Consider the following 18,645-nt stretch of genomic DNA (forward strand, 5'->3'; position numbering starts at 1 on the left):
GGAGCCTGGCCGGGAAGCTCAGTAGGTTAGAGCATCGCCCCGATACACCAAGGTGGCAGGTCTGATCCCGGTCAGTGCACATACAAGCAGCAACCGATGAATGCAAAAGTGGGTGGAACAAATCAATGTCTGTCTGTCTGTCTGTCTCTCTCTCTCTCTCTGTCTCTCTCTCTGTCTCTGTCTCTCGTAAGTTTAAAAAAAAAAACACCACCTGTGGAGACCACAGCTTTAGAAGGGGAGGGGACCGCCTGCCCGTTTCCAAAGGGGAAGAGGCAGCGCAGGATGCCAGCGCAGGGCAGACGGGCTCTTACTCGGACCAGCTTCCTGCTGCTTGCTCTGTGCCCATCTGCAACTGCTTATGCGATGGCTTGGGGTCTACGTGTGTCAAATGCACAAGCATCCTGTAAGATTTTACTGCCCACAGCGCCTGGCTACCGTAACCCCGAGCCTCCAGCACGTGCATCTGTCCTGGGAAACGCTGAGGCAGTTCACCATGCGTACAGGGCGCAGCGTCTCTTATCGGCTCCCTCCACACTGACAGGCAGGGATCCCTTCCGTCAGAGTGAAGCGGCGAGCGCACAGCTGCCCGCGGACAGGATGTTTGGCGAGCAGGGGTCCGTGCTGACCTTGGGAGAGCGCATGCGATTCTAATCTGAGCAGGGCAGAGGAAAGCGGGCCCTTCCCTCGGCTTCCGGACATCTGCTCTCCCCATTGTGTCCCGGGCGGCCAGCATCCTGAGCTGCGCCGTGATCCACGCTGCAGAACTCACTCACCCTGTGAAGCGTCACCGTGTGCTGCTCCCAGATGGCCGTCTCCTCCATGGCTGTGCTCTGGGGAGAGAGAGAAACGAGGCGTTTGTCTCTGAGAGAACGTCTTCCACCACGTGAGCGGGACCCCTCGCAAACCGCTTAGCGCATCAGGAGTCATACTTTAATATGAGCAGCTCCGAAGAGAGCTCATGGCTATGGGAGCTTTTTGTTTGCTTTTGTTGGAAGGGACAGGAAACGACCCACAGGAACTTCCTGTGTTCTTAACTTAATTTGGACAGAGGCCCTTCTCTGTTCGTTTTCTCGCCAGCTCCAGCTCACGCTGCAACTTTATACTTAGCGTGAGTGAGGTGGGGGAGAACCAAAGTTGGAGTGGGTTGTTGTAAAATATCTACTGACACATGCGACAGTTAAAGCATTCCGTATGCTCTGCAGAGAAAAGAGGAGTCAAACACCTCTGGGCTCCAGGATCACAACCGCTCCGGCTCCAGGAAATGAGATGCGACCATGACAGGTCTGCTCAGCGGTTATTTTACTGTCACCGTGAACACTCTGCCCCACCTAGCTAAGATTTTGCTACAGATTTGTCTTCTGGGCTTTGTTTCTATGGGAAAAAAGCGGCTTTTCTAGGGTACCATTGCACACACACACATCCACACACACAATGAAGAAAAGCTCCCAACACACCTCCCCAAGAATCATCACAAAATTAGGGCGGTGCCGGCTCCATAAAGGCACTACTCAGACCACTGTGCACTGAGGGTCACTACTACAAAGAAACGCTTACGAGGGAGGGAAATGCATTACCATCCACCGGTGAGCACTAAAGAATTCAAAATAAATGTCCTTTAAATTGGGTTAATGGCTCTTGGAAGCTTAAAGTGATTCCGTCTTTTACTGTAACCACTTTTGAAATTAGGGTTCCTGAATATAATACACCTATAAACAAAGCTTGGTGGTTTTTCTGTCAATCCTCACCCGAGCATATTTTTCCATTCGTTTTTAGAGAGTGGAAGGGAAAGGCAGAGAGAGACACATCAATGTGAGAGAGATACATCGATCGGCTGCCTCCTGCACAGGCTGGGAATGGAGATTGCAACGGAGGTGTTCACACCGGCGAGGACTACAGACAGGTTTTGTCCAGCCTCTGCAGAGTTACCCCAGGGGGCGGAGGGGAGAATGCTGAGCACGGCATTCTCAGTGTCACATGTAAGTCTGTTTTCCACTTACTGCACCGCTGTCACTGCCATCACTACTGTCACAGGAGATGCCCAGCGAGGGGAGAGGCCCTGCGAGGTGCCCGGGGCCCCTTTCTCCTTCTCCACAGCAACTCCGAGGGAAGACTGATGCTACTTTAGAAAAGGAATCCGTATGAAGCCTGCTTCCCTAAATTCACAGCAACTGGGCTCGCCCTCCTGCGGATGAATGGGAGGAGAGAAAGGCCCTCTGTTCGCTCCCACAGATACAGCCGCCGCCTTCCCAGCGTTTGTTCCAATCTTCCCATCGAGTGCAGCCAAACCGCCCTTTAATGAGACGTCTGCTGCAAACAGATCTGTTTTGTGGTTTTAACAAAAATTGACCAGGATTTAATGTACTAAAAGAAAACCCCTCCACCCATGTGAAGCAATGATGGTATCAGTAATTCTGCTAAGCATTAAGAATTATACTCAAATAGCCCTGGCAGATTTGGCTCAGTGGACAGAGCATCGGCCTGCGGACCGAAGGGTCCCAGGTTCGATTCCGGTCAAGGGCATGTACCTTGGTTGCAGGCACATACCCAGTAGGGGGTATGCAGGAGGCAGCTGATCAATGTTTCTCTCTCATCGATGTTTCTAACTCTCTATCCCTCTCCCTTCCTCTCTGTAAAGGATCAACAAAATATATCTTTAAAAAAGAGTTCTACTAAAATATACATGATCAAGATGCTGCAGTCGGTTCCGGGTTGCCTCATCCTGGCTGACGTGCAAAGTGAGAACTGCCTGCATAGCTCGAGCTCAGCTCCTGCTGACCACTCCGCTCCCAGGGGCCTGGCACTGGCCTCCTCAGTCCCTTCCCCATCGTGCCAACGACAGTGACCTGGTCCACAATGCCTGGGGAAGGTCTCTGGGACGGAAGGGGTTATTGTCCTCCGTGCGGCTGTGATGACCACACAGTTTTCCATTCTGTGAGAGAATGTTAATCCAATGGAAGTGCATTTACTGTTAACTATGAAGCAGCTTGCACTGTCAGCCTCATCTGTTAAACATGAGCAGGAAGAGGGGCTGCAAGGACAGACAGTGCTGACATGGCTCCTCTTCAAGTGAAGGAATTACGGGATTATTTTAGCTTTTGCCTTTCCTTTCTCCATTCCCAGCGTCTCTTAAACCACATTTACCAAATCCCATTTGAAACTTCAAATACCTGTTTTTCACTTAGCTTTGAGGAAAACCAAATAATATTTAAGAAGATTATTGTTTCATTATTAACTAAGAAAGGTATTTACTCTACTGTCATTAAGGAACTTATATTTTATTTGTGTAAGATAAGGGGGGAGATAAAAATACTAAAACAATTCTCAGCATTCTGATCCAAGTATGTTTCTTCTTTGGAGGAAAGACCTTCTCATTCCCAAAGCATTCAGGTTTGTGGGAAGCCATGGACAAGGTGCTGCTCCTATGGCATGATCTCAGCCCCGTCTGTCACTCCTTAGTAATTAAAAAAATGCTGTTAAACAGAAAACGGAATAGAGCAGAAGCAGCGAGATCAGTGTCACCCAGACAGGTGGCCTTAGCTGTCCTCCCAAAGTTAGGGGATGGGATGAGATCTGCTCAAGTAAAAAGTCCTTCCTAGCCCCCAATGCCGTCAGGCTGTAATTCCAGTTTCCAATAGCATTCCAGTTCCAAGCGGGCGGCAAGTTCAGATTCAATGCCGCACTGCAGCAGGGGCTGCCCCGCATGGCTGCTGGATTCTGAGTTCTCCTCTCACTTCTAAGTCAGCATCGCTGACCAGAATCGCAATTTCTGAGGAAGCAAAGAGCTGCATTTCAGAGTCCACCAAGAGTCTGTTTGGTTTCTTTGTTCTGCGCTCCAGCTGGCAAAGACACCGCTCAGATCACCAACTCTGAAGGGCTTCCGGCCAAACTCAGCTCCCCGTCTAGGAGGGTTCACGTCCTCCAGGGCTGACGACAAAGAACGGGGAAGGCCGGAGGACAGAACTGAAAGCACAGGCGAACCTGTCACTGGAAGGAGGCCCAGTGCAAAACAACAACTACAGCAAGAGCTCTCCAATAAAGAAAACCTCCCCTCCTTAACAGCACTATGGATACGAGGACAGACAGCCAGGTCAGTGTCACCACCCTGTGCTAGTTAGTAAGAGGTTCATTCATTCGCTCATTCATTCATTCGACAAACACCGACCAGGTACACTCAGCGCTGTGGAGGCTAATGAGGTCCCTCCACTTCCCTAGGGCTCCGGGGAAGGCTGGCCACACTGCAGGAATGGTGTGCACGAGAGGTGACCACGGAGGGGGCGAGGACCCTGCCTGCTACGAGACAGACCGGATCTCTGAGAAAGCACCTGAGCTTGAGCTAGAAGGATGGCCAGGAAAAGGGGGGTTTGTATGGGGGACAGAAACAGCATGTCGGCAAGGCTTCTGACGCTGTGATGAAGCTGCACACGAAGCTGGCTTTGATGTGGCCGGGAAGTGCAATGTGTGGAGTGGAAGGAGTGAAGAGAGAAGCTGCAAGCACCATGGCAACAGGTCTCATAAAGCTACCATCATAAGCTCCAGGGGAACACAGGGCGTTTAGGAAATCAAATGACAGTCGAGCTCTTTCTGAAGGCTGCTGTGTGGGAGATGGGTTGGAGGGCGGGAGACCAATTAGAAAGCTAAAGTGAAAAGGGGAGGAGTCAGGGATGACAGTTTTCTGAATTGGGAGAGTGAGTGAAAAAGCAGGAAGAGTATAACTATTAGTTTAAAACCTCAATTTAAGGTGTCTGTGGAACGATCGGCAGAGATACGGACAGTGGGCAGTTCGTCTGAAGGTCAAGACCGAGATCTGGAGGAGATAAGAGCTCAGGAGTAATCAGCAAAGTAGTACTAAACCCGAGAGAACAGATCCAGTTACCTAGGGACCAAGATGACCCTGGGGACTACTAATGTTTTAGAAGAAAAAAGGAAGAACGGAACCACCTTGAGGAGAAGCCAGGGAGGACACAGGCAAAGCAAACAGCCAGCAGTCAGTGGGCACAGCTGCCGGAAGTCTCTAAGGGGGAGGTACGGAGGTAAGGCAGAGTGCTAGCCTCCGTTCTGGTTCAGGGCAGTTCCAGAGGAAAGGAACTGGACAGGTGAGAGGTGACGGAGGGATGGGGGTGACGGAGGGGTGGGGGTGATGGAGGGATGGAGGTGGGAAGTTTTCTAGGTAGAGAAAACAGCTCATGCAAGAGCCCTAGGGTAGGAGCATGCTTCTCTCATTCATCCAAACAATCTTTGAGAGTATTATATGCCAGGCACTGTCACACAATCAGCATGACCTTTGATCTCATGGGGCATACAGTCTAGTGGGAGAACTAGATGACCAAAAAAATCCCACGATAAAAAGTAATCAGAGGCGTATATAAATACAAAAAAAGAAGAAGAGGAAAGCAGTGCCACGAGTAGACTCCAGAGGAACCTGGCAGGGCGCGCAGACCTGTAGGAAGGAGAGGGGCCGGCATAGTTTGAGATCCGTGAGCAGAGGAGAAAGATGCAGATGAGGCTGGAGGCGGAGGCAGGGCCAAGAGATCCCGTGGGAGCCAATGACCATCGGATGGAGTTGAAACTGGGATTTTGAAAAGATCCTTTTAGAAAATGATTGGGGGGGGGGGGGGAGAGTGATACTGCTTAGGAGGCTATCACAGGAAACCTCCCAGCTGAGCCCGGGCCCTGGTTTGGGAGGTCCTTCCTCTCCATCCCCAAACCCATCCCACTAAAGACTGCATCTCTTCTTTCATGGGACTGCGATTTTTAAAAGTATCTCAGGAGCTCAAGAGTCACTTTTTTAAAACCACAGCACATATTGCTGGGCCGGGGCTCCTAACCTTCAGGCTGACATTTGTCCATTATCCAATATATAACTACACACACACATTAAATGTCGATACAAGTGTATGCATAGACGTGACTCCTAGGTGCCTCTCCTCGGGCACTAAGATGGGCTTCACTCGGATGTTTCTAAACTAACCTTGGGGCTCAGAGTGCTGGGCCCTGTGCTGAGGGAGCCCACAGTCACCCTGAGCGGATGCTGGTATTAAACCCGCTGCATTTCACCGATAAGCAATCAACTCCTTCCTAAGGGGCAGACCCAGGACTCAGAGTCCAGGGCCCAGAGCCATAAAGCCATAAAGTCTTAGGGTGATTGTCCCCGAGTCCTCTCTGCAAGATCATGCCTGGTGACAGGTCCCTCCCTGGAAACGCCTCCCTGGCTGGCCTTTCTCTAAGCCACTCCCTCAGCCACATCCAAATTAAGAACTTCCGGTCACCAAGAGACACAGTCACATGTTCATGGAAGCATGATTCTTAGCAGCCAAAGTCAGGAGATAACTAGATGTCCATCAATCATGGTCTAGTTCATACAACAGAATCCTGGACAGCTGTCAATCATGGTCTAGTTCATACAATAGAATCCTGGACAGCTGTCAGTCAATCGTGGTCTAGGCATACGACAGAATCCTGGACTGCAGTGAAGATGAATGGGTGGTAAAGCGAGGTGAGCAGTGGCTGCCCTAGGGGAGGAGGGTGGGACAGGAAGGCCACCACATATGGAGCTTGCGGTGGGGACAGTGTGACCTTACGTTTCATAGGGTGCCGTCACCAGGAAGAGGCCAGCAGTGGGTGGGGCGTCTGAGCAGCTGGCACTATTCCAGTCTTTGATCTGGATGGTGTTTCCGTGGGGTTACTACACAATAATTTTTATATGGGTAATGCATTTCAGAGTGAAGAGAGAAGAGAACGCCATGAGCTGGCAGCACCTGCGGGTAAGTCACACAAACACCTGGCTTACCGCCGGGTTAGAAACTGGAAGAGCTGGCCTGGCTCCTGTGCCAGCCTCCAGCTGGAGTTGGGCAACAGCCACTTCCCGCAGCCCAGCCTGCGCTCTCTGACCCCACACTCTCCCCGGCCGTGACTCACCCAGCGCCACCCCGGCAGCTCCAGACACTCCGCCTGAGCGAGAACCTCTAGCATCTGCGCGCAGGATCACAAAGCATACACCCAGGGTGCGATCAGCTCCCTGAGTCTCACCATGAATACAAACAGTTCCTACCAGTGAAATGTGCACACAGACACTGAGCTCAGCATAGGCCATGGCCGCTGCCTTCTGACTGCAGAGGCCGCAGCATCCAAATGGGGCTGGAATATGTTTGTCTGTCTCAATATCCCAACACCTATCACTGCGAAAGACAAAAGCCACCAGGAAATAAGTCTCCCAGAGTGCCTCTAGGTGCCACGTGGGCAAATTCCCTACAAGCATGCTCTGAGAAGTAGACTTGTTTTTAGTTGTTTCTGCCCAAAACACATTTTGCCTGATTCTGGCTTTTACTGGTCTGATCCGAGTTAAATAAATGGGGATCTATAAAAATGTACTTTAAGATGATGGATTTTAAGACTGTAGCCATAAAATGCCCTCAAAACGGAAACTAGCTTTTTTATTTTTTCAATATATCTTTAGCGATTTCAGAGAGAGAGAAGGAGAGAGAAACATCAATGATGTGAGTCACTGATCAGCTGCCCCTCCACGCCTCACACTGGAAATGAGTCCACAACCCGGGCGGGCGTGTGTCCTGATGGGAATCGGCCCGTGGCCTCCTGGTGCAGAGGCGGAAGCGCACTGAGCCCCCTCGGCGGCTGACACTGGCTTTCAGGGTGAACACCGAGAGCAGCTGGCTCTCACTCCCGTCGTGTCCGCACTCCGGTGACTAGTGAGCACACTCACCTAACTCCTGCCCCCGACAGAGGTGCACATCACTTTTCTCCAAGTAATCGCCCAAGTCTAACTCAAAGTCTTTTTTCCCAGCCAATCTGGCAGCGAGCCCTCACATGACGGGTTTACTAGGAATTTCATGCGTGAATACAATGAGAACTAATGAACTACAGTTACCCACAACATCCATCATCTGACACAATGCTGAGCAGCAGCAGCCACACACGACAGACTGCACAAAGCTCACAGGCAAAACTCCAGTGTGCCCGGCATCCATGATTAAGCGGCGAAATTATAAAGAAAAGCCACAGGGACAGCATCACCACAGCATTTCACCTCTGCTCTCTGCCCACACCTGAAAACGCTGCCTGGGTGCGAACAATCCTGGGACCCGGCTCTGGCTCCATCTGAAACAGCGCCTGGGCCTTGCCAGGTCTGCAATGTCTGTTGAAAAAAATCCAAACTGTCACATATTTCCCAGCTTGTCCGACCCTAAGTAAGCACTGCAGCCAGCAGCACCCTGTAGTTTCCCACAGCAGTATGTGCAAGGAGTCATAAGAAAGTAAACTCGATTACTTTCTAGTTCTTAACCTTTTCCCCTAGGGAAATACTTTTACTAAACACATGGATGTATCCAGATTTAATTAAAGCTTTTTAAAAAAACAAAGAATGAAAAAAAAGGAAAAAAAAAACCGTTTCAGCAAGCCCCAAGTTTAGATTTAATTGTATCCCTTTCCCCCACCAAAAAAGTACACCAGAATGCTGTTATTATAAGATGACCACAATTGTGCTCACACGTATTTTTCATGAGTAAGCAATGTGTACTCTTTGGATTTTAAAAATGAGTTATGCATTTCACAACTGATTATTACAGTAGACAGTTGAAAACCATAAGCTTCTCAAGAACAGAGATCCAAAACAAAATGTGCTCAGTTAATGTTTGGCGAACTAGGCAAAAAACTCAGTCCTTACCGGTGCCCTCCTGGGTTTGATCATCAGGTCCTGCACGGAGAGCGCTGATCCTAAGGTAAGGGCCATCTGAGGTTCAATGGCTAACTCTGCATGCACATGGTCAAGGTTTGTTCTTCAACCGCAAATACTATGTTCCAGGGTATGAATTCTGGCAACATTGGTTTTCTGTTTACTTTGGTGTGTTTTTCTCACCTGAGAATATTTTTATTTTTTTCCATTGGTTTTTAGAGAGCGGAAGGGAGGGAGGGAAGGAGAGAGGGAGGAGGGGGAGGGGAGAGAAACGGATGTGAGACAGACACACGGACTGATCGCTTCCCACACAGTGCCTGGGGGACCAAAACCTGCAACCCTGTACTTGCCCTTGACCGGGAATCGGGAGACCCTCAGGGCCAAAACTCTATCCACTGAGCAACCGGCCGGGGCGGTTTTCGGACGCCTCACAGCAGTGCCTCTGTGGGCTGGCTGATCAGGCAGTTATTGGCATCCGTTCCTCGGTGTAAAATGGAACTCCCTGCGCTGTGCTCGGCACACACGCTGTGGTTAAGAATGCACCTGCTTGAGGAGGAGTGGAACAAAGCGCTGGTGCCCCATAAAGGAGGAACCTGAAGCCGCCCTTCTCCCATAAATAAGTCAGGAGGCGCTCTGGGTCGGAGACAGCGCGAGGCCTATTTTTACTGCCACCTTACCCTGAAAACCCTGCTCTGGACCGCACAGGCCAATTTTAAATTCCACTTAAAACCCTCTCTCCCTAAAAGATTGTCTTTCAAAACTCAGAGATGCAAAGCAAGTTCCAGTCAAGTATTTCAGAAGCATCCTCTTAGACATCAACTCTCTTTTCATCGTATTGAACACCTGATTTTGAAGAATAACTCTAGTGAGAAAAAAGAGCTTTGCTCAGCCCACTAACTTGTCTTCAGCCACTGCCATGCGCACCAGCACCCCATACTGAGGGGTGACGAGAGCCGGGCATGGGTGGCAGGCACTACCCTTGAACTTACGGCCAGATTCGGGGTCTCTCGGTAGAAAAGGAATTTTCATCACGGTAGGGTCACACCCAGAAACAATTACATTTCCAAAATTTTCACCAAAATTATTCTCTGTAAAGCCACTTTCCTTAGCAGCACAGTGACCTGACTGTCTTATTTACACTCCGTCTTATTCTTAGCACTGTCGTGAGTTTACATTTGGTCTCTAAATAGACAAGAGATGAAAGAGCAAGTAAAAGTCGGGGCCAGTACATTGTTTCCAGGACTGAAAACGCGGAGTGGAACTGCTGTAATCTTTTCCTCCAAACCAAACAGGAAGCGGAGCCCTCACTCACACTGGGCTCAGCCCCGGTTATCTGCTGGGGTGGAGGGCTGACTCCTCTTATCGCTGCTGACAGCAGGAGAGCCTTGCTTGAATATGAATCAAAAGTCTGCAAGCCCCTAACATGAAAACATCAGCCTCTGAGAGAGAGATCTTTCCTAACAGTGCAGGATAATTTGTGCTATTACACCACCTGGGAGAAAGGGCAGTGTATTATCTGAAAAGTAGCTAACTGAGCCCTAGCCAATTTGGTTCAGTGCATAGAGCGTTGGCCTGCGGACTGAAGGGTCCCGGGTTCAATTTCCCTCAGGAGCACATACCTCAGTCAGGCTCCTCCCCAGCCCCGGGCCTTGGTCTGGGCGCGTGCGGAAGGCAACCGATCGATGTGTTTCTCTGATATCATGTTTCTCTCTCTCTCTCTCTCTCTCATCCACTTTCTCTGAAAATCAATGGAAATATATCCTCGGGTAAAGATTTTTTTTTTTTTTTTAAGGTCGCTAACAGAGCTGTCCTAAAACAAATATCAGAGTTGCAACTGTAGTCAGGATTATCCGCTAAGTACATAGATTAAAGTTTGACCAGGAATGTCTACAATGCCAAACACGCCAACATAAAAAATTAAAAGCCTTTTGCCTTAAATACTATCAAAATGTTTCTAGGGAGTAACGATTATTGAATAAACTTAACAGGTCCAGGGAAATTTACTACACAACCCAGTGAATCCTCAGAAAGGACAGTGACTTTTTAGTTTACCTTTAAAGCAATCTGAAACAAACACGCATTGATCAGTATCAACATTAGAACTAATAGTAACAGCCACTCCGGATACAATTATAACAGCCACTGATCAGTAAGTATCAATAATAGAACTACATTGTAACAGCCAGCCACTCCCGACACAATTCCTGTCTGCAGAGGCTAATTTTCAATTGTTTGGTTCACTAACTTGGCTAATTTCTACAGTTCCTAACCTAACTTCCAAGCGTTCGTCAATTAAGGAAAGTCCCCTGTGCCCCACTTGATACAATGGTTCCTAAGAAGAGGTGTACATAATTTCCATGCCAAACCACACTACACTTTCAGAGATAACCAGGGGAAAATGTGCAAGCAGGAAGGTCTAACAAGCACATCTATCACAGCACAATTTTAAATGTTATAGCTTCTCAAAGTGACACAGCTTGAAAATGCAGAAGCCACTCCAACTTCCGTGATACAACCAATGGGCATGATTCTAATAATTATTCATACCACTTCCTTGCATGATTAAGAATGCTTTGGTGAGACGGAGAGCCACCCTCCAATTCCTGATTCCAACATCTGAGTCATTTTGTATCAGATACACTAGCAATTGTGTTCTCAAATCCAGGTATGTATCACACCTATCAAAACCTTTTCCTTTATTACTTCTAAAGTCAATATTAGTACAGAGAAGCCCTTGTAACTCAGGTATGTATTTTTTACAAGTATCCTACACTTTCTTCTAATGTTCTATGATTTGCTTTATTTGCTCTTTTGTGAAAAAAATAAAACAAACCAAAAAAAAAACTTTTTTTTTTCTGCCTATGGACTGAGGAAGAAAACTCAAGACTTAAATGAAAAGAAAAAAAGAAAATTAACCAACAGTCCCGGCACTATTTACTGAATAATCCATCCTCTCTCCAATAATCTACAACGTTATTTTAATCACATGTTCTAATTTTCCGTCTTGCTGCCAATTTACCAATAATTATTATATGTATTCCTTGGTACAATCTTTTTATAGAAAAATTACTGGTATTTATCAGAAATTTAAGTGCACATACACTTTGATCCAAACATTATATTTTTAAAAATTCGACATATGGTAATACTACATAAGTACATAAATATAAAAATATAACACTGCTTACTACAATAGCAAAATCCTGGGAACAAGTTAGGCAATGGTGATCCATAGCAGGTTTCTGGGACAGAAAACCGTTCAACCATTACAAAGAACATCAAATCAAAGGTATTAGATTAGAGTTCTACAAACTATTATGCTAAAAATAAAAAAGCAAGCTGCCAAATTAATGTCTTCATTTCCTTTTTAAACTGAGGGTGGGGGGGGACACAGGAGTATGATATGAAAGAGATTGCGTACGGAGCCTACCTTTTAGTAAGCACTTCAATCCCCTTGAGAAATAAAGGTGACTTGAAAACAGATGGCTGAGTATTATTTCATTTCGGAATACAGCATTTTTAATAAAATAAGTTTTCAGCCCTCTGTCCGCCTGCAGAACAAAGGGTCCTGGGTTCGATTCCGGTCAAGGGCACATACTTCGGTTACAGGCACCGAGGCCGGGCCCTGGTCAGGGCGTGTGCGGGAGGCAATGAATCATTGTGTTTCTCTCACATCGATGTTTCTCTCCAGTCTTTCCCTCTCTCTCTAAAAATCAACGGGAAAATATCCTCGGGTGAGGATTAAACACACACACACACACACACACACACACACACACACAAGCTATCAACTCACATTCTACTCATAAGAATGTGAGAATGCATACATCCCTACAGTGCAGTATGTAACGTGTGATGCTTTCCATTACGGAGTAAAACCTTAATGCCGTAATTCAGGGGGGAAAGAATGACGCCTTCTAAACCGTCTTACGGGGCGGAAAACTTCCCTTCTCCCGCCTCCAGAGCCTTCGAGAAGCGTGCGGGAGCGAGCACACTCGGGAAACAAAGTGGCGCTCTCTGTAATCTGGGAGCAAAGCCTTCCTCCCGGGGAAGCCAGCCCCGCCGACGGCACATGCTGTGCATTTATTTTAAAGTCAAAGCAAAGAAAAAAATGAAAAATAAATCCTTTTTTTTTAAGTCATCATCAGATCAAATCTTATCTTTAGTTGTTCTTCTTCCCTATCAAGTCAAAAGAACCCGATTAAAGTCGTCCTTTTTTTCTTCTTTTTTTTTCTTTTTTTTGATTTAAGTCTTCTTAAAGAAAGACTACTACATTCCTTAGAAAGAATTACCTAGGACTAAAGGTAACCAACCACTGTCTCGGGGCCTTATTGTTGTCCCTGCTCCCAGATACTCTGAATAAACATCTCAAATAGAAAAAGAAAAACACAAAAACCTAACCCCACAAGCTGCCAAGTACTCCCATCCTCTTTCCAGCGGTGAACTTTTCTAAGGGGGCGACGTTTTATACTCTTCACACCTCTGTATTCCTGAACAAGGAACTTCTTTCTGGTGGAAGAGATCACAGTGTACAAAGGAGGATTTTTTTCTTTCTCTTATTCTTCGAAACAAGGTTTCGAAGCGCTCAGAAAACAGCATAAGACTTCAAAACGCATAGAAGCAGAAGAAGAAGAAAAATGGAGAAAGAACAGTGTTCTTTTTCTTTTGCTGAGACTCACAGATCTTTGTTTTCACTTAAAAAAAAAAAAAAAAAAGTTTCATCTCCTTGTCCATTCGGTAGGAGGGCGTTTGGTGTTAACTTTTTTCGAAAGTTTTCAATTCAAACGAAACTATTAAAAAGTGGTGTTTTTTTATTATTATTTTTAAAATTTTCTTTATTAAGCTATCACCTATTTGTCCTCCTTGCTTTGTTTTGTTTTAATTTTCAATGTTGCCTTCGATAAATAATACTGGACGGGAAGAAGAGGGAAAGGAAAAAATAAAAAATAAAAAGACTACCTCCTGCCCAGCTGAGTGTTTTACAGCCTCAGTGCCTTATCGCCGGGGCGCGCATTCCACCGCGGGTGACATCAGATCGAAACTGCACGGTTTCGCCGGCACCGAACCTCCCGTCCCTCCGATCGCACGGCTACCGGGCTCGCTGGCGGGGGAACCCCCAACCCTCCAACCCCCCAACCCCTGGCCTCGGTCCCCCCGCAGGAGGCCCGCACCCCCTTCCCGCCCCCCCCCCCCCCCGCCCGACGCCCTGTGGTTCCCGGGCGCCGGACCTGTTGCGCGTCCCCGCCCCGCCCGCCGCGAGCTCCGCGGAGCCTGGCACCGGCGCCCGCGGCGATGCACCTGCCCGCCGGGGCCCCGCGCCCGCCGCCCCCGCCCCGCCCGGAGCGCCCGCCGCCGCCGCCCGCGGGGAAGAGGAGGAGGAGGAGGAGGGGGAGGGCGGGGCGCCGGACGGACCCCCGGCGGCCCCGGAGGCGCTCGCTCACCTTGGCGGCCGCGGCCCTGGCCGACATCTTGTCTCCCTCCGGCGCCGCGCGACGCTCCCCGGACCCGAAACTCCGCGCCAGCGGCCCGCCGGCTCCTCACGCCGCGGCGGCCCAGATAAACATCTCCCGGGAGCGAGCGAGCGGGCGAGCGGGGCTGGAGCGGGGGAGTGCGGGGGGCGGGGGCCGGGGACAGGCCCGCGAGGCCCGGCCCACGGGGAGGGACTCAACTCGGACAAAAGTCCGGGGAACGCCCGCCTCCGGCCCGCCCCGCCCGCCCGGTCCTCTCTCCGCGGGGCGCGCCCGGCCGGCGCCTCCCTCCCGCCGAGTGCGGCCGCGCCGCGCGGGCCTCCCCCAGCTCGGGCTGCCCGGCCCGCCGCGTCCGCCCCGCAGCCTCCGGGGACCCGCTGCCGGCCCCGCGGACCGCCCGGAGGGAGGCTCCTCGGGAAAACCGGCCGCGGCGCAACTTCGCGGGGACGACGCACGCGCAGCGTCGGCGGACAGAGCCGGCGCCGGCAACTGCGGGCGGCCACGCAAACCTGCCGGCGCGGCGCGGCCCACTGAGCATGCTCAGCTGGGAGGGGGCGGGGCCACGCTGGGGGGCAGGGGCGCGTCGGGGCGTGGTTTCTGTGGGGGCGGGGCGTGGTGGGCGGGGCCAGCGCCCCCCAGCCCCCGCCCGCCCGCTTCCTGCTGCAGGACGCCCCCCCTGTCGCGGAAGGAAAAGGCCAGTTTCCTGAAGTCCCAGGGAGTAACTGGGAGGCCTGGTTTCCGCTGGCCCCGGGAGTCTTCCTGTTTGTTTGTTTTTTACTGAGGGTCCGCCGGAAATCGCCCCCAAGCAACAAGCCCCTGAGCCCAATCCTTAAAAAAAAAACTTCTAAAGATGCTTATGCATTTTGTCCTCAATCAGCCACAGCCCCTGCACCCCCTACCTGTGCATCCTTCCTTCACCTGGGAAGTAACGGTGCTCACAGTTGCACCACGTGTTGGGGGCCTGCTGATCCATGGGAGGCTACATGCCTGTGGTGTGCAGTGTGTGTGTGTGTGTGTGTGTGTGTGTGTTTCTTTCTGTAAAGTGCACCCTGGCCCTCATCTCGGAGGAACTCCTAACAAGGTCAGAATAATTACACTTAATTCTCGACAACCCGAACTGACCTGAGTAAAACTGGTAATGAGGTCACGGGCATTCCCGGCAAGCAGGCTGGTTCACTCACATTAGGCCCTCGAGGTCTATCCAAAGTCTTTTTCTCCAAGTGCAACGAGCCAGGTCTTAAAAACATACAGGCTGCCCTCAGAAAATGCTGGAATTCTTGCCCGGCCAGCATGGCTCCGTGGTTGCACTCCCAGTGAGGGCACATGCCCCCCTCCACCCCCCACTCCCCGCTGCAGGAGGGATCCCCAGTGTGGGGTGTGCAGGAGGCAGCTGATCTATGATTCTTTCTCATCATGGATGTTCCTCTCCCTCTCCCTCTCTGAAAACAATACATTATATATATATATATGTATGTATGTATGTATTTTATGCTGAAATTCTTAGTAGTGAGTGGAGAGGGGTCTCTGGCTGCCTTGCAATTCTAAATCCAGTTCTTCCAGCTCAGCCAGTGCAAAGACATGCCGTCCACAGTCCAGTTTACTGGGCCATTACTCAAACTGCCCACCGTGCTTGTTGGCGGGCGGCCTTGATAAACACCAAGGAACATACATGCAAAGAAGCGTTCCCTACACTCTGTAAAATGCACAGCCAGGAATTCTTAGTAACCTTAAATGATAACGTCCTTAAGGAACCCAGGATACAGCCACTAAAGGTACACGAGAGCTGGATAAAAAGCATACACATCAAGTTCCATAGGATGGCTTTCTCTTTTGAACTCAGTGGTAGGAAAAGATCACACTTATCTTAACCAAGAAGTATCTGTATGTCACACATGAACAATTAAGATTTTTCACTATAAAGTACCACATATTCTGAAACCTGAAGCTGCCTGAACCAGGATAAATGGCATTCTTCCAATCAAAAGCCTTATCACCCCTCTAAGCCCCCTTGCCTAGAAATGGTTAAAGTCACTTTTTTAAAAGGTCATGTGTGTATTTTTATTTGTTTTTAGACAAACTGTTATTTCTACTTATAAGAACTGTAATTAATATGTCCTTATGAGCCAATGTTGTGGGGGTTTTTTTTAATTGATTTTTTACAGAGAGGAGGAGAGAGGGATAAAGAGCTAGAAACGGCCGAAACCGGTTTGGCTCAGTGGGTAGAGCGTCGGCCTGCAGACTGAAGAGCCCCGGGTTCGATCCCAGTCATAGGTCACAGAGTATCTCCGAGGCAGGCTGGATCCCCGGCCCCAACGGGGCCCATTGGGGAAGCAACCAGTCAGTGTGTCTCTCTCTCACATCGATGTTTCTCTCTGTGTCTCTCCCCTTCCCTCCACTCTCTCTGAAAATCAATGGAAAAACATCCTCGGACGAGGATTAATAAAAAATAGTAATAATGGTCAAACACTGTGGTCAGGAACTAACAATACTGCCCCATCGCTTTGGTTTGTTTTGGGGGAGATGCTTCCACTAAGACGTGGAAAGCAGAATTCAGCTGCCCCTTTAGCAACGGAGAGTTTACCCACGAAACACCAAGACAGTGTGGACATTCTACCACAGCGTGAAGGCTGAGGTAGGAGAGTGGTTAGAGCTCCTCCAGGCTTCCAGTTGGGAAGAAATACGTGCACGCCTGAGCTTCTCCCCCAAAGTCACACTTCCCCCAAAACCTCCTTCGGTTCCACGGCTTTATCTCACGTCTGATCACCGCATGCACACTGAACAGGAAGCGAAACAACCACAACACTTACAGAGACAACTTCCTGTGGGATTTTTGGTGTCTGCGGCTCAGAATGAAGAAGAAGAAAAAAATCACACACACACAGCGTGTGCAAAATCTCCGTGAGCCTTAGAATGAGCCACATAGCAAAACAGCACACACACATGTTACAGGTTTATGTTTTCTATGTATGTATTTCCGTTACAAAATATATATATATCCTTAGAAAGAAATATTTACATTATTTCGGGCCTGAGCTAGGAGTGTGTGTAGGAAATGCAAAGGGGAAGTACCAGAACACGGTGACAGAACAGGCGGTTCTCGATTATGTCCCAGGAGAGAATCTACGACATACATGGGATCCCCGAATTGCATGCACCAGGCCTCTAGTTTATAAGAACGATCTTTGAAAACAAGCAAGATATAGAAAAGTTAGTGCAACCCCACTTAAAAAGAAGCAAATACATTTTTTATATTTCAAATAACTTTTAAAAGGAAGTAAAACATCTACATTTATTTGCAAAAGTGACAGTGGAAGATCAACTTAGAACAAATCACTGGAGAGGAAGAGGATATTGATAATATAGACTTTTTTCCTTTTTTAAATAGATTTTTATTGATTTCAGAGAGAAGGAAAAAGAAAGCAACACGAACATCTGAGGGAAAGCCACCCGGTACATCCACACTAAATCAACGTTCTCTTTGGCTGACAGGGGGTGGACACCGATGGTGACAACATGGAAAACAGCATGAGGGCGTGGCTCACGCTCGAGTGGGCTCCACCCCCAGCGTGGGGTGTGCAGGAGGCAGCCAGTCTGTTATTCTCTCTCCTCCTCATCAATGTTCCTCTCTCTCTCCCTCTCCCTTCCTCTCAAATCAATTAAAAAAAGATTTTTAAGAAGAGCATGAGTTGGATAACCTGGGAAAAGGTCTTCTGGTGCAAAAGTGGTCTTATGGAGCCCTAACCGGTGTGGCTCAGTGGGTAGAGCGTCGGCCTGCGGACTGAAGGGTCCCAGGTTCAATTCCAGTCAAGGGCATGTACCTTGGTTTGCAGGCACATCCGCAATAGGGGGTGTGCAGGAGGCAGCTGGTCAATGTCTTTCTCTCACCAACGTTTCTAACTCTCTATTCCTTTCCCTTCCTCTCTGTGAAAAGTCAATAAGTTATATTTTAAATAAAAAGTGGTCTTGTGGGCACAACAGAAGTGGGGGCCCACAGGGGGCTGGTGGGTATGCGTTGTGGGGGGGCCGAGGCAGACTCACCCTAAGGGCCTTGCTAGCCATAACTCTCGGGGCTCTGAAGAGTCACTGGCCGAAGCTCTTGTCCCTCCCTGACACGACCAGGCCAGCGTGGGCTGTGGCTCCTTGTGGATCGAACCCACAGCAGAAAGATAACATGTTATCACGCTCCATACTCTGTCTCCGGGACAAGCTCTAATTTTAAACGTGATTAATACTTCCCTTGGCGAGCGCCTAGTCCATGGAAATGAAAAGCTATATGAGAGCTGGGTGCATTCAAAAACAACACACACACACACACTCACACGCACACCAGGCTGGGCTTCAACGTGTGTGCGTGTGTGCGTGGTGTGAGTGAGAGAGCGAGAGCAAGGGCTGTGTTTTGAAAGGGTGTGGTTTCCTGACTCCTGGGGTTGAGTGGAAACATTCTTGAGCCAAATGCATTTCTCCGCGATCCCGAAGGCAGGAGGAAACAGG

General features: G+C 49.2%; 1 protein-coding gene across 6 annotated transcripts in view; it reads right to left on the minus strand.

Moving 5' to 3' along the window:
- The window catches only part of TJP1 (tight junction protein 1), a 48,725-nt gene extending 34,034 nt beyond the window's left edge, over positions 1–14,691 (minus strand). For 3 of the 6 annotated variants that reach the window (XM_084869010.1, XM_084869009.1, XM_084869008.1), the window contains exons 1-2: positions 14,128–14,691; positions 774–830 (exon numbers count right to left, since the gene is read on the minus strand). In XM_084869010.1, coding sequence (XP_084725136.1) covers positions 774–830; positions 14,128–14,154 — 84 coding nt within the window. In that variant the 5' untranslated portion in view covers positions 14,155–14,691. The remainder of the gene's footprint in view (positions 1–773; positions 831–14,127) is intronic. The other 3 variants (XM_084869013.1, XM_084869012.1, XM_084869011.1) reach the window with 1 other exon arrangement.
- Between the last annotated feature and the right edge of the window lie 3,954 nt (positions 14,692–18,645).

This window comes from Pipistrellus hanaki (genome assembly GCF_964339955.1).
Source record: "Pipistrellus hanaki genome assembly, chromosome: 21".
Lineage (NCBI taxonomy): Eukaryota > Metazoa > Chordata > Mammalia > Chiroptera > Vespertilionidae > Pipistrellus > Pipistrellus hanaki.